At 44.2% G+C, this 15,790-nt stretch overlaps 1 protein-coding gene across 1 annotated transcript in view; it reads left to right on the top strand.

Annotated features, from left to right (window-relative positions):
* The first annotated feature begins 743 nt into the window (after window positions 1–743).
* Window positions 744–15,790, top strand: part of LOC126162325 (neuronal acetylcholine receptor subunit alpha-7-like) — a 558,269-nt gene continuing 543,222 nt past the window's right edge. Inside the window, exon 1 of the mRNA XM_049918756.1 lies at window positions 744–840. Coding sequence (XP_049774713.1) covers window positions 745–840 — 96 coding nt within the window. The 5' untranslated portion in view covers window position 744. The remainder of the gene's footprint in view (window positions 841–15,790) is intronic.

Below are 15,790 nucleotides of genomic sequence, written 5' to 3'. Positions count from 1 at the left end.
CACCACTGGTGATCGTCGAGGGGACACTGAATAGTGCACGGTACATCCAAACCGTCATCGAACCCATCGTTCTACCATTCCTAGACCGGCAAGGGAACTTGCTGTTCCAACAGGACAATGCACGTCCGCATGTATCCCGTGCCACCCAACGTGCTCTAGAAGGTGTAAGTCAACTACCCTGGCCAGCAAGATCTCCGGATCTGTCCCCCATTGAGCATGTTTGGGACTGGATGAAGCGTCGTCTCACGCGGTCTGCACGTCCAGCACGAACGCTGGTCCAACTGAGGCGCCAGGTGGAAATGGCATGGCAAGCCGTTCCACAGGACTACATCCAGCATCTCTACGATCGTCTCCATGGGAGAATAGCAGCCTGCATTGCTGCGAAAGGTGGATATACACTGTACTAGTGCCGACATTGTGCATGCTCTGTTGCCTGTGTCTATGTGCCTGTGGTTCTGTCAGTGTGATCATGTGATGTATCTGACCCCAGGAATGTGTCAATAAAGTTTCCCCTTCATGGGACAATGAATTCACGGTGTTCTTATTTCAATTTCCAGGAGTGTAGTTCTAAGTTCTAGAGGACTGATGACCACAGATGTTAAGTCCCATAGTGCTCAGAGCCATTTGAACCATTTTGCTCTTCACAGCTGGCTGCCTGCCCGCCCACGGTGCCCGCTGTATGGTGGATATGCGTGTGTTGCAGCGCTGGCCGACGAGCAGGAGTACCGGCTGACGCGCTACCTCATGGCCAACTACGACCCATCCGTGCGGCCCGCCGAGAACTCCTCGGAGCCGCTCAAGGTCGTCTTCGGCATCTCGCTGCACCACATCATCGACGTCGTGAGTACCCTGCCGCCTGCCCTAAGCGTGCGGCGCTGCAGTTGCCATTTTTCATGGCTGGTTCTTCATTAATGTGTGAAGCAACTCGTGTCTTATTACTCTTATTAATTTGTGACAAGTAATTGAACTAGTATGCCCTGTCCTCTGTTTCTTCTTTCTTGGCTCTGTATGTCAGTGTATGGAGTACAGTGAATGCCACCAACGGATGGGACTGTAAGGGATAATCAGAAAATTGTCCGCTTGACGTGCATTACTTTTCTGTTACGAACATTGGAAAGTAAATACTACGGGACAAAAATTCTGCTAACGTCTATTTTTTAATGTGATCTCTGTGCATAAAATTAAAACTTTAACTTTTAAAAGGGTGTTGATCCTTAATTGTAGGCATCGTTTTAGAAGGGATTTTTCGTAATTCCAGCCCTAATGGAGTGAAATAGGGGATAAAAGCTAAATGCATGAACATGCGATTTTGGCTTCCCAGTTACAAATGCATATTTACATGTTTCATTGTTTTTGAGAACTCAGTCTCGAAGATGATGAATAGGGAACGAAAATTTTAATGAAAATAGTTCGTTACGTTAAACCATTTTTAAAGCTAAATCTAGGAAAATTAGTACTTGTCTTCTAAAGAAAAATGTGTTAGGGGTTGAAAGATTTGTGGAAACAGCACCACAAGAACTCAGAAACGATTAACCAAGACATCCGATTCCAGCTACCAGAATCGCTTTTGGTCGGAAATACATTCGAAAAAGACCTTGCTTGTAGGTCCTTAATTAGCGTGAAAAGTTTAGGTGATGTTGCAATTTGTGAAGAACATAAAAATTAAATTAAAGAAAAGCAAAAAAAGTTTGTTCTGACCATATATACCAGGCTCATCCAAGAATTGCGCCCGGGGGCGCAAGGCAGTGTAGTTCAGCGTCCCGTGTGTCGCTAGTGTCGACATAGGAGCGAGAGAGACAGCTGTGGAGCGACTGAGACCTCACAGCACTGCGCTGCTCTGCGCTGGACTGTCTTGCGGTCAGATCTAACGCAAACAAAATAACAGAGGAAGCGCAGGTATGTAGAAGTGGTCGATGAGCGGTAAAACAAGCAAACGATTTACTGTTTACGTAACAGTTAGTGTTTGTGTGACAGAATTACTACACAAAGATTCAGAAAACAATATCCAAAACAAGAATCGAAGAACAAAGTAGTAGTTTTGTGACACACAGGTTGATTCTATTAGTACTGCACGTGCACACTCCACATATGTACACAAGGCGTCTTCTCAAAGGTATATCAATTTCTTAAATGAGCTAGTGTCATAGATATCCTATTTTAGAAATAATTTTGTTTAAGGGATACAGAGCCTCATTCTTGCTGTTAGTAATTACAAGTAAATATTTTTTATTGTAGGGCTACTTCGTGCTACAACTTTTTGTATCCATTTGCAGAGTTTAAATATCGAATCCTTAGAGTTTGCTATTTTGTGAGCAATAATTTTAATTGACCAAGTTTGAAAACTTATTAAAAAATAGAATTAAGGTTATAAAGATCTTTAATCCTTACAGTCAACATTGTTAAAGAAGACAATTAACATTTTACACATTTCTCTTTTCCGAGGAAATTATTTTGTCCAGGTTTGGTACAATATTCCGGGAGACTGCTAACCTCTATGAATTAATCAAATTTTTATCGCTACGTAGTGAACGGTTCTTAGACTTAGCAAGTTTTAAAAGGGAGAAAAAGCGCTCACAAACATAAGTGGAACCCAACATTGAGAGAACTTTGGCCGCGTGCTTGTGTAAAAGAGGATACTTCTCTCGTGGAAAACAGCTGTAAAAGTCATCCAAAGTTTTATACGTAAGAAAGTGGTAATCAGTTCTAGCTGAAACACCTGTGAAACGTCCTATGCCCGAACGGAAAACGGGCGAACAAATATATCTAATGCCCGTTGAAGCTCACTTATCCCCAGAAATCTGTTTTCAAACTCTTCTGGTAATTCGCAAATGATTTGAACGTAAGCTGAAAAATCCGCATCTTCTTTAAAGCTTTCTAATGCAGGGAAGTGTCCACAATTCTCCTAGAGCAACTGTTTTCCCCACAAAATAATTTTTTTAAAAATGCTTGATTCGTCTGCACTAAATCAACAAAAGAGTGATTTTCGCTTTGCAGTGAAACTTCAGAGTATTTAAATGACCAGTTAGGTCACTCAAAAAGGCCAAATTCGCCACCCGCTTATGATCTCCGAAGTAATTCTTCTGGATTTCCTTTCATTTCCTAAAAGATATTGATTTCATCACTCGTGGAGGAAAACCGATGAAGCATCTTCCCTCTGCTCAGCCATCTTATCTCGGCGTGGTATGGGATGTCCAGGTACTCTGCTTCGATATCAGTCAGAAATTCTTTGAATTGGCGATGTGTGAGTCCATGCAAGAGAAGATAATCAACCGTTTGAACAACTGTGTCCAGAACATTTTTTATGCTGGCAATGTTCGCACGAAGTGCCTCCTGGTGTATCAGACAATGGAATGCTGCGAATGAGGAACAGCCGACTTCAGTCATTTTTGACCTGATGTAACCCAGGAATCCAGTGCGTATCCCTCGTAGCGCAGGGGCTCCATCCGTTGTTACACTGGTCAGGCGTTTTCATTTTGAACCCATTACCTCGAACACGTTGTTCACCTCAACCCGTTGTTGTGTCTTTTAATGGTACAAGGTCGATAAATTCTTCGGTGACACGTAGATTGTGTCGACACCCCGACTGACAATTACGAGCTAAGAGACGTCAGCAACCTCCGTGGACTGGTCAAGAGCGATAGAAAGTGAAACGAAGTTCACCGCTCTCTCCATTAATTGCTACTCCACGTCTGAGGCCGTATCTTCCACTCGGCGAGCAACAGTTCGAGGCGAAAGAGCTATTTTTTCAAATTTTTCCGTGAGGTCTGCTGCACAAATACAAGCCGCCGAGTCGATCAGGCAGTCCTTGATGAGATTACCGGCCGCAAAGGGTTTGTCTGCTTTTGCAATACTCAGCGAGCATTTGTAACTTGCACGCAAACTTTGCCCTCCTGTTTCCTGCTCGTACCAAGGAAAAAAAGAAAACAACCTTACAATTAATTTTTCACATTTCTGTTTTTAAAACACTTTTATCACTTTAACAATTAATTGTTTCATTCATTGAAACCCAAATAAAAAACTAACAAAAAAAGATTGGTTCTAGGTGTGTTTTCCCCCAGTTCCTCTGAAAAGCGGTCATAGACGCTAACAAGGACAGCTAAATGTAGGCACAAAATAAATTTTTGTCTATTGCAATATTTGCGTGTTAATTAATTGAAAACATAGATCAAACTACAACATATGTTTTCCCACCAATCAAAACACAAATACACAAAAACAAAGAATGACTCTTAATTACACTTTGCTGCCCGAGAGAGCGTTTGTGACGGCTTTTCAGACAGTGGCAAAAATTAAACCACGTGAAACTTTTTCTTATGTCCTTGCGACGCGAGTCTATGCAACCCAAATTAAAAAAAATTAACCGAAAAGAAGTGTTCCTTGTTGCTGACAATCTGATATTCGAAAACTGGCACTTTGTTAAGTGACACATCAGATTATAAAATGTAGTTATATTTATCATCCTTATAAATAATAAATTGCCATACGATAGGAAACACACAATTCACTGTAATGCTGCTCGAAATTTTCTTTCACTTCTTCAAGCCTTAACTGGCATTCCTCTTACGACAAATTTTCTAACTGATCTTAGTGACAGGTATTAAATTCCTGTTCAATACTTTTTTTAATACACGAGGTTCCGATGCCATACTAAACATCTGGTACGATTTTCGACAGCAGTACAAAAGAAATTAATTTCTCACTGGGGTTTAAATAGTGCGGACGCACCGCTCTTCCTTTTTTTTTGTCTGCTGCTGTTGACCACCTATCTCGCTCCACTGTTGCCTTACGAATGTTGACTGACGGCTTTGTGTCGTATCTATGCTTTTGACCTCTGCTGGCTTGGTGGTCTGTCTTCCGTACGAAGGGCGCGTACAGCGGCATGACGAGGCACAGAGGGCGGAACGCACGGTCAATTCGCCCCGGGCACTGTCCTCGGGCGATCGCGGGTGCTAGCGCCTCAGGGGCACAGTTTGGCGAGCCTGATATAGACGGAATACGCGAACGAAACATCGGACGCTAAGCTAGTTTTTATTGTTATAAAGAAAGAATTAACAACAATGGAATGGTATCCACGGTATAGCGATTTGTCAGGATGGCTGATGTAATTAGGTACCCCGCTAAAGGAGCAGTGATGGTGTGGGTTGATTAGCCATGTGGCGGGTTTGAAGCGAAGAGGTGTCAGGTCATAGATGACAAAAGTAGAAGTATTATACATTTATTATTCCATTAGGTACATCGGGCATGTTGTAGCAGTCAGCGGCCAGGGTCGGATAGCGGCCCTGTAGCGTGATGAGGGTGCTGACCTCAGCTCACGACCTTCACCAGCACGGCCAACGTACTGCGGCAAGAAGTCCGCAGAGAAGCCTAGTTCGGCCGCCAGCGTTACGGCGACCAGCAGCGCAGCAGCAGATCGCCCGGGCTGGCTGGCAGCACGCCACTGTGTCAGACTATGCCGTTGTTCGGTATGGTTGCGCGACTCTCCGGAAAGCACCCGAGCGAGTTGAACCCGGGGCCCCAACTCAACCGGCAGTGATAGTGGCCTGCAGGGGAAAGCTTGCAGTAGTAGAGTGTACTTGCATAAGGTTGGCCGCAGCTCGGAAACTAGTCAGACCCAGACGCGAGCCGTGAACTCTTGGTTACACACCGAAGTAGGACAGCAGACAGGCGTGGCGTCTAGTAATAGCAGCTAGATGACCCAAATGGTTCTGAGCACTATGGGACTCAACATATTAGGTCATAAGTCCCCTAGAACTTAGAACTACTTAAACCTAACTAACCTAAGGACATCACACACACCCATGCCCGAGGCAGGATTCGAACCTGCGACCGTAGCAGTCCCGCGGTTCCGGACTGCAGCGCCAGAACCGCTAGACCACCGCGGCCGGCAGCTAGATGACCCATTTCGAATCGAAGATGGGTGTGTAGTATCTTATAATACCTGCTGTAGCAAGCAGCAGGCTGTGAAAGACACTACATAACGGAAACGGGCACTACTTATGGCGCGTTTTCCAAGCCATCAATCCTCACGAAGAAGATCAAGGAAGTGGCACGTTTGTGGGCATGGAGCGTGTTGAGATCAAGATCGCCATGGGTCCAGTCTGCTTCTGTGCTTCCACGAGGTCAAAAGCCTTACCACTCCGGTAACAATTCTTCCTAACCTGTTAGAGTCCACGCGTGGCGTCTTGCGAAAGCACGTCAGGCTAGCTTCTCCCTTCCCCCTTTCACTAGGGCTTATTGCTCCAGTCCATGACGACATTCTTTTCCTGACCCAATTACGGGTTTTCGACATCCAAGCGACAAGAGCCGTGGTGCAAAAATAGGCACAACGTTTTGTGGAGTAGATTCTAAACGTCCTGTATGATAACTGCTGCAGAGTGCTTTCCAGCTGCGTCAATGCATCGTAATATTTGTTACGGTTATGTCTAAAACATTTTGTAACGGCAGTAGAATGTGTAATGAAAAGATCTGGGTAGCATTGCGACTAATAACAAGCAGAATGAATATTTCATCTGCTGCAGTGTGTACTCGAACACTGGTTTGAAACTTCCTGGCAGACTAAAACTGTGTGCCAGACTGCGACTCGAACTGAGAATCTTTTACGTACCGCATAATGACCTTTCCGACTTTACCGTCCGAAAATGACTCACGATCCGCCCCTTCACATTCATATCTGTAAGTACTTCTATCCTAGTATCTAAACGTCGCAGAAGATCTCCTGCATATTTTTTTCGAGTAGCACTCCTTGGAGAAAGAATCTTCTTCTTTTCCTTCTTTTTCTTTTTCTTATTCTTATTGCTGACCTTATCCCGTATCTCCATAGCGTGGGCATGTTCTTTCGAATGTGGCACTGTTAGTGGTAGTAGTTGGTGGCCAGATGACCCTGACACCACTATTTCCCCTGAGATGTAATTTATGTACTACATCACCCTGTGTCTACTTTTATCGCATGTACCAGTGTGTCAGTATTTTCTAAACGTTTGAAAATTCCGTAACATCCAGATTGGCCAGCACACTGATTCGGTCCTCGTCGTTAATCCACCTCGCGAATTCGATCGCGGCCGGCGCACCTCCACATGGCCTGGAAGGCGGTAGCTTAACGCGCTCGTCTATGCGGAGATGTGTCCTGGGAGAAGGGCTTGCGGAGAAATGACTTGCCCACAGCCTTGCGGGTTGTTTTCCAGATTAATCTTTTACTCCGCCAGCTGTATAGGAGAGCTGTGAAATTTGGAAACGGGAAACAGGAAGTGTCAGAAGTGAACCAATGGAGGTTGGTCGTAAGACGTCAATGGATATCTCATTTGAAAAGAGTATTGTTCATGACGGCGGGGTACCAGGTTCGAGTCCCAGTCGAGCACATAGTTTTAATGTACCATTAGCTTTCAACTAACAGTCTCATCGACAAATTTTCTGAATTTCTCAAAGCAAATTATGCTTCTGAAGAATTTAAAAAGTTATGTATTATTTATAAAATTGCAATCCTAGTTAAATACACATTGATAATGATGACTACAGCCCTGCCTGCTGTATCTGACATTTTGTAGTTTAACTTACAAAATAAATGTGCTTGATGTCACATTCCTTCCCAGATCTGCTGCAGGAGGAAGAAAAGTTCCATTTGGCTCCTAGGGGGTGTTTGTACACTCCACCGACAAAATCGTGGTAAACGGTTATGACTCTTGCCCATAAAAACGTTTTCATCATTGAAGCTTGCGACTGCAGAGCCAAGACGACTTACGACACTTTTGTTAAAAGCAAGCATGGTTTCACCGAGCGAGGTGGCGCAGTGGTTACTACACTGGATTCCCATTCGGGAGGACGACGGTTCAAACCCGCGTCCGGCCATCCTGATTTAGGTTTTCCATGACTTCCCGAAATCGCTTCAAGAAAATGCCGGGTTGGTTACTTTGAAAGCCCATGACCCACTTCCTTCCTCATCCTTCCTAATCCAATGGGACCGCTGGCACCAATCGGTGCCCTCTCCCGAATCAACCAATCAACGAAGCATGGTGTTATCAGTGCCAAAGTTTTATCAGTCCAGTACAGTCACAAGTATAAGTGGGGTAAAGAACCGAACAAATTGTTCACTGACGAATCATTCGAATCGAAGTGGTCTTTATTCTTGAGCATAGTTTAAACTTTTTCAACTGAAATTCGTGACCCGACCACATTATAGTGAAGGCCGAACTATATATCAGTCGACGCACTGCCTAACTTATACTTCCAATAACGGGCTAACTATTATATGATTTTCAAATCGGGTGAGCGTAGTTTCAGTCTATTAGAAATACCGAACTGTGCGTCGAAGAATAAACTCCAAATAGCAAAATTAAACTTTCAAACTATTCTCATTCCCAAATTGATCAGTGGTTTAGTAGGAACTGAAATTAATTAAATGTAGTGAAATGAAATTAATGGATCACTAAATACACAATAACATAAAATCAATGTCGAATGAAACAACAAATTTATTGTTCATGGTCACTGTATATATATTTCGACAATGCGTTTCAAAGATTTAAATCTCCATCATCAAGTTGATTTGTGTGCATTAATGGCACGTATGTTACAACGCTAAGGTAACCTGTGGCAGAGCACTACGTAGGATACCTATTTTAGTTATTTTACTTTTACATTTACGTTTACGTTCAGTCGTTAGTCAAAGACCTCAGCATACTCATGCTCTTAAACATTATTTTGTTTTTTTCCACTATACAATGCCACAGGTTGCCCAAGGTCGCTACACAACGCATACATGCTATATTAATATACACAAATCCACTTGGTAATGGAGGTTTAAATTTTTGAAATACGTTGTTGAAATAAATAAACAATGTTTGGAAACAGTAAAATTGTTGTTTCATTCGATACAAACAACAGACACGGAGAAAACCTAGCCTAAATTTTGCATTTGAAAATAGAAACGATAAATATGCAACGACATGAAACGATAGTAATACAATTGTTAACAGCGCTGCTATTCCCACATACCCTGCAGGTCACTATGGCTTGATTACAGTTCCTCCGTTTCACCATATCCAAATGATCTGCACTAACCTTAATCACTGATTCCATCCCATTCGAGCCAAACATTTCCTTTCAGCGCAGTTAATACCTTCTTTACAAAACGGTGTTCCTTGTGGCAGGATACACGACGATATTCCACTAACTTTGGTGCCACTGTTGCGTACCTTGTGGGAGAATCTCTGACAGATGTTTTCAGAAATTGTAAGTTCAAACGTGAGAGACAATGAAATTTCCAGTGACGCCTGGCGGCGAACTCAATCTAATGGTTAAGACGACGAATCGCAATAAATCAGGTATCGATTTCTGGTCAATCACAAATTTTCAAAAGTCACAACACATCAGTATAATATTTGTTACGGAATTAAGATTGTGATAGTGTTTTTAAGATACGCTGTACATCTTTAGATGATTCATTGATGAGAGCCTCTGTGACAGTATTAATCCGATCTCTAAATGTGACAAACAACAATAGTCTGTTTGTACAGGGAGCTTAAAACGGTATTGTAACAGTTCTGTCACTAAATATAACTGGGTTTTCCCTTTTGATGCTAGTCAGTTGCCAGGATGAGCATTACTGCAAAGGGCATTTGATTCTAAAGCATTCTGTCAGGGTGAAAATACTAAATTAATTAATTTTTCTCTCTTAACAACATGTGGGCATGGTGGGTTCTTCCTTGACTCGGGTATGAGGTAGAATGAAACAGCATCTTTACATCAGATAACTTTTATTGAAACTTTGTACAACTGTTTCCTTACTCGATGTTCTGGCTCGGAGAACGACAGCTGTGTCGTTTGCGAAGCCTTCTGCTGCGGCAGCGGCGGCGTCTGATTACGCATGGCAGTGTGTATCTCGTGTCGCCGTCTCGCACAGTTGACGAGACGCGCAGCGCGAGGTGGCCCGTTTAATTATTGCGAGCGAAGTCGTGCAGCGGATGGTGATACCTTGGATTTGGCGTCCCAGTCTTTCTCTTCTCTAAGCGGCCGCGTGTGTTGTGCGTCGGCCAGCGGAGCGGCGCGGCGGGGGAAGGCCAGTGTCCTGGACTCGAACAATGGACTCCCGCTTGCCAGTCTTCGGCTGTCAGATCTTCATCCCAGCTCACAGGTGACTGCTGATGTGAGGCCGTCTCCTTCCCGTCCTCACGAGTCACCCGTATGTAAAAATCAGTCTTCAAATATCTTTTAACTTCTGTCTTCTGGCGCCGAGGCTGCTGCTTGCTATTCCATTACAGCGGCGGACTTGGTGCGTCTGTGTATGTTGTAGTCTCTTCTTGCATGACGGCCTTCAGCACTGAAACTGACTGAAAACTACTGCTACTCTCCTTCGTCTGCCGGGCCCACTGCGTCTCGCGTATTTATTCACTTCAGTTTACTGGAGGTGAACGACTTCACGGTCATTGCCTCTTCTGTCACGTTGAAAAGCTTCTCGAAGAACCTTCTTAAAGTCGGTCATTGGCTCTTGGATTGTGGGCGAGGGCCTTTGCTCACTTGTGACAACTGAGAAACACGTGAGCCAGTCGGGCGATGCCCTGACGGCTGAAACGGCAGCGTCCGCTTATGTGGAACTTGCTGACTTCATGGTCATTGTCTCTTCTGCTCTGCTGTTCTGCCCGCTGTTTGCCAGTGTGTAATTCTTCTAAACTAAACTAAGTTTTTCATTTATTTTCTAATTTCTCTAATTTATTTAACTATCTTAAGTACCACTCAACAGTATAACTGTACTGTTCGAATAAAAAAATACAACAAATATGTAACAGCTGGCTTTCTCTATACCTGTTAGGGTACACACAAAATAACTTTGCCCTTACCTGCTCACATTGTGGTGGTGGCGATTCCCTTGTGGAAGGTCACAGCGTGGTAGGGAAGGTGCAGTTCAACAGCTGCAGCCTGCACACAGACGCATATCTCGAGTAGATTGTAAGTTTCAGCTAGAGAATCCATAAGCGATCGTATTAACAGGACATAGCAGTACGACCAATTATTCGATAAAAATAGACGTTCAAAGTCTATCGTTTCGCATTAGACTAGTGAAAAAGAAATAATCGCAAAAACAGATGATCATCCAAATCCAAAGAAATCCGACTCCGCACTGCCAGATGGAAATCTAATAAAACTAAAAAGGTGCAAGAATTTAGCTTGACAAACAACGTCCTGTACTAAGATACTGACAATATAAAATGAAGAACATGTATCACATGGAAATTATGCCAGTTCCTTAATATCTTTTCTTCAATATTACCTAAATATAAAACTTTCCTCTTCTTCCGCGTCTTTCTTGTAGCAGTGAAGCCTAAGGAAGTACTTGTAGTTATGTTTTCCTTCTCCTCCTTGATGCTTTTCAAGCGTACCTGTGAATAAGATGTTTGCTTTTTAATTTGCGTCTTCCAGAATACGTTTAATCGCATTGCATACAGTCACACCCACCTGATCATGAAGAACTGTCTCTGCACCTACGATGTGCTGAGGCAGCAGTGCCGTGCTATGAAGTAAAAAGGTAGCTGTAAGCACTCTGGAAGGGCGCATGTCGTCAGGCGACAGATGGATGCGTTTTTGCCTCAGGGCGACGTTATTTCACGCAACCTCTTGCGGACAACGTGATGGAACAAATAATATTGTATTTATTCTGAGGAAAGGCTCGTAAATGACAGAGCTTCTTGCGTCTTAACAGAGACTGCTGGTCATGTTCGAAATGCTGAATTTTTTAGTTTAATGACGACTGACGCCAAAAGAATAAGTGTTAAAAGAAGGATCTTGCAGACTTTCGCTGTCCACACTTTCCATTCTGCAACTCACAGTGTGTGGGATATGATATCCTAAGAACCACCAAGTCGAATAACAAATGCAGGTTACAATAATGATAGAAGCTCTGGGTTATATTGCCTCTCACCGCCGCTAAATGAAGGTCGCAGGACAGGCGCCCTCTGCCTTCTTTTGTTTACTCTTGCTTTTCCAAAAGGTATCCTCGGTCGTAAGCAACTGCCGATAGCGTGGCCCTCCGCTGCTCATGTTTCGCGGGCTTGCCTGCCTGCAGGGGCCAAGCCGAGCCAAGCGCGGTGAGGTGAGGGCTGGCGGCGCATTACGGCGCAGATCCAGTTTCCCGCGGCTTTTAGCAGACGCCATACTGCGCACTGCTGCTGCCACCCATCACCTAGCACCGCTTCTCTCTTCTAGGCCTTCCGCAGGTCACCTTGCCATTCTATCCTCCTGTATTTACTTTTCTGATGACTTGTGTGCCATGTAGCAAACATCACGGTAATTAATACTGTGGTGCTTGTATGAGTCTTCCCCTCACAATGACAGAAAAGCACTCGATCGAAAGCCTACAGACCAATTGACATGCTTGGAATTTCAAAAAAATATTATTATTCTGTACAGTGTATCACAGCACTTATTTTCTCCCTAAGTACTGACGGCTCTTTGGAGAAAGTTTCTTTTATATTATGAAAGAGAGTTACTTTGTATCAGATATTTCAATATTATTCGCTACATAATCTACATAGTCCTTGTGATGGAACCGAATCTTAGACAAACATACTGCAGAATTAGTGCAAATGGTAAAATGCTTGGAGATGTCATAAAAATGGTACGTATTGTCATCTTGGAAAGAAAGTAACTACAGTCAAGAGTGCTGCTCATGTTGTTAGCAGTCTTCTGAAAATTACCAACAATAAATGGTATTTACCTCATCGATGGGTGCGACAGCGGATCTCTCTGACCTGGCTCTTTAGAAATTCACGATTGATTGGCTTATGTTATCCGTGTTACACCTCATCAGGTAGATACTGCTTACTTTGATTCTGATGTTTATGCATTCATGGTGAAGTTTTATGATCCCGTTCAAGTAGAACGGCTTCTCTCTCGGTTGGTTCTAAAGTGTCGTTTACACATCGAGATGGTTCAGTTAGGCATCTCCTTGAAAATGCGGCACTCGAGTATACTCCGGTTAGAATTTATAAACTTCCTCCTGAAGTGGACGATTCATTTCTTAAAACAGCGTTGCTTCCGTTTGGAGTAATGCGGCATATCAGATGGTAACGCTGGTCAGAACAACATCGCTTCCAGTGTTATAATGGTATCCGGACTGTGGACATGTGCGTTAAAAAGAACATTCCTTCCCACTTAACTGTTTGTGGTTACTGGATCCTTGTTATGTATGCAGGGCAAGAAGGAACTTGTTTTCTCTGTAACGAAAGTGGTCATCTCAGATCCGATTGTCCTCGACGTACTATTTTTCTGACGTCGTATTATCACAAACGTCTTCCTTTAACATTAGCAGACATAGTGTCATCGCAGTCTGCTGTCAATCTCCAGCTTTAAGCGATGTAGGGACAACATTACCTCCTACTCCTCGCGAATTTCCACCGTTACCAGCGCGTCCCAGTGCGGCCTCTGTCCACGAGGGGACGACGGCTCCTGCAGCGCAAGTCAAACGCCGGCGGACTGAGGATGGTACAGATTTCGATGACAACCCACTCCCGTCTCGTTCTTTGGATACGGCGTTGACAGAGGGTGCACCTTCTGGCGGTAATGAGTTGTCTACTGACGTTAATTGTGATTCCAGTATTACCAGAGATGATGTAGCTGCTTCTGTTGGTGTTGAAATGTGTGTTGAAACTGCGTCCCCCACTTTAACCGTAGAAGCGACGGTTCCCGTGAGTTCAAATGTTCCCGCAGAGACGTTGCTTGCTGGCCAGTCTTTACAGTGTTCCAGTGAAATACCACCCCTCTTCCACGCTGAGACGGTGAAGCAATAGGATTCTACGGGTTCTCATCCTGATGATCAGGAGATGCCATCCGACACCGGCACTGCATTACCTGTCTCTCCTGTACCTGATGTTGCGGTTTGTCGTTCTGAGTTGTGCTCCCCGGTTTCCGATGAGTGCAGTGGTGATTGCTCCTCTATCAAATCGGAGCTCGACGTGCCCCCAGCCCTTCCACATCAACACTGTATGATTTCACGGAGTGGTGTGAAACAGCGTTTTCAACCTGCACGTGTAGCGGCGCGTCGTAAAAGTAAAGACGAGGATTCCTCCGCTTCCGGTGAGGGGGATTAGTATTATACCAACCTTCCACCGCCCCCGGACGCTGAGCAGAGAAGGACGTGATGAGTGCGCTTTCCTTAGTGTTTTTTCATTGACCTCACATGTGCTACCAGATGAAGGCATATACATTTCTAACCCTCAATGTTAATAGGATATGTTCCCAATTACGGCTTGCTGCGTTACGCCAGTTTATTTACGATTCCCAAGCTGATATCGTGTGTTTACAAGCAGTATTATTTGATGTGGTTTGTCTTCCTCAATACTCTATGTTTTTCAGTGTCACACCTGAAAATTTTACCGGTATGGCTTTGCTTTATCGAGGTGGAATTCCGCTGACGGACTCCGAAACGCTAGATGATGGTCGCGGTATAGACTGTAGTTTTTATGACCTCACCTTAATTTTTCTTTACGCTCCGTCTGGATCCAGTCTTTCATCCGATCGCTCGCGGTTTTATAAGGAAGAAGTTGTTTGTTTACTCCGACGGAACCCGCGCAAGGTTTTGTTGGTGGGCGATTTTAACTGCGTCTTACGTCGTGAAGATCAGACCCTCAATTATACATACTGTTGTGAACTTAATGATATGGTGACGTCTTTGCATATCAAAGATGCATGGGGTTGCCGATATGCTACATTGGTGCGGTTTACGTTATTTACAGCTTCTTCAAGTAGCCGATTGCACCGCTTTTATTTATCTGCAGCCCCCCCCCCCCCCCCCCCCCGCCCCTATGAGGTCAGCTTGTATCCATTGATGTAATTCCTGACAGTTTCACTGATCACTGTGCTGTTTCAATGACTTTTAACCACGTCCCGCAGCGGGTCCATCTTTCGCGCCATTTATGGAAGCTAAACACTCTATATCTCACGGACCCCTCTCTGGAAGGCATCATCGCAGACGTATGGCGCGTTATCCCTCACTTTAGAATGGTCGGTTACTTTTGCTAAACCCCGGATTCGAAATACACTCAAGTATTTTACTGCTGAAAAAGCGGCTGAAATAAGGCTAACTAGAGAATTTTATTACGCTGTCCTTCGCGATCTTTACGATAATGCTCGTGATGCCCAATTGAGAGTCGTCGACGTCCACCGTGTGAAGGTAAATCTTCTACAACTCAAACGTAGCCAAATGGATGGTGTCCGATTGCGTTCCCATCCTCGTTCAATCGTACACGATGAGTTGGCCTCTCTCTATCATCTTCTTCGGCTTCACAAGCGTTCTCAAAGGACGTGTCTTACTACCATTCGTTCTCTAGATGGTCGTGAGTGGTCCTCTCATTTGATTTCATGCAGTACTTTACCAGTACTTTTCCGAACTTTATACTGAAGTGGATTCAGACGGTTCACCGTCTGTTGAATTTACCTCCCTCCTTGATAGTGTTGTGACGCCAGCTCTCCAGGAAGAGTTTTTCTCTTTATTCCATCGCGATGATATATTTGATACTGTGGCTCGTTCTCCCTCCCACAAATCACCTGGCTTCGATGGCCTTCTCAAAGAATTTTATATTGGACTTTGGCCACTGACAGGCGATACGATAACTACAATGGTGAATGAAGTATTCAACGGAGGCCTTCTCCCGCTCAGCTTTAAGGTTGCTAAAATTGTCCTGATCTCCAAAAAAGCCGGGACGTTTGCGCGTGGATCAGGTCCGCCCGATAACCCTCTTCAACTATGATTACAAAATAGTGGCGCGAGCTGTAAATAGCCGACTATCGGTGTTGTTGACTACCA

This window comes from Schistocerca cancellata, chromosome 1 (genome assembly GCF_023864275.1).
Source record: "Schistocerca cancellata isolate TAMUIC-IGC-003103 chromosome 1, iqSchCanc2.1, whole genome shotgun sequence".
Lineage (NCBI taxonomy): Eukaryota > Metazoa > Arthropoda > Insecta > Orthoptera > Acrididae > Schistocerca > Schistocerca cancellata.
The sequence above is the reverse complement of the archived record's forward strand: the minus strand, read 5'-3'. Positions and strand labels throughout refer to the sequence as shown.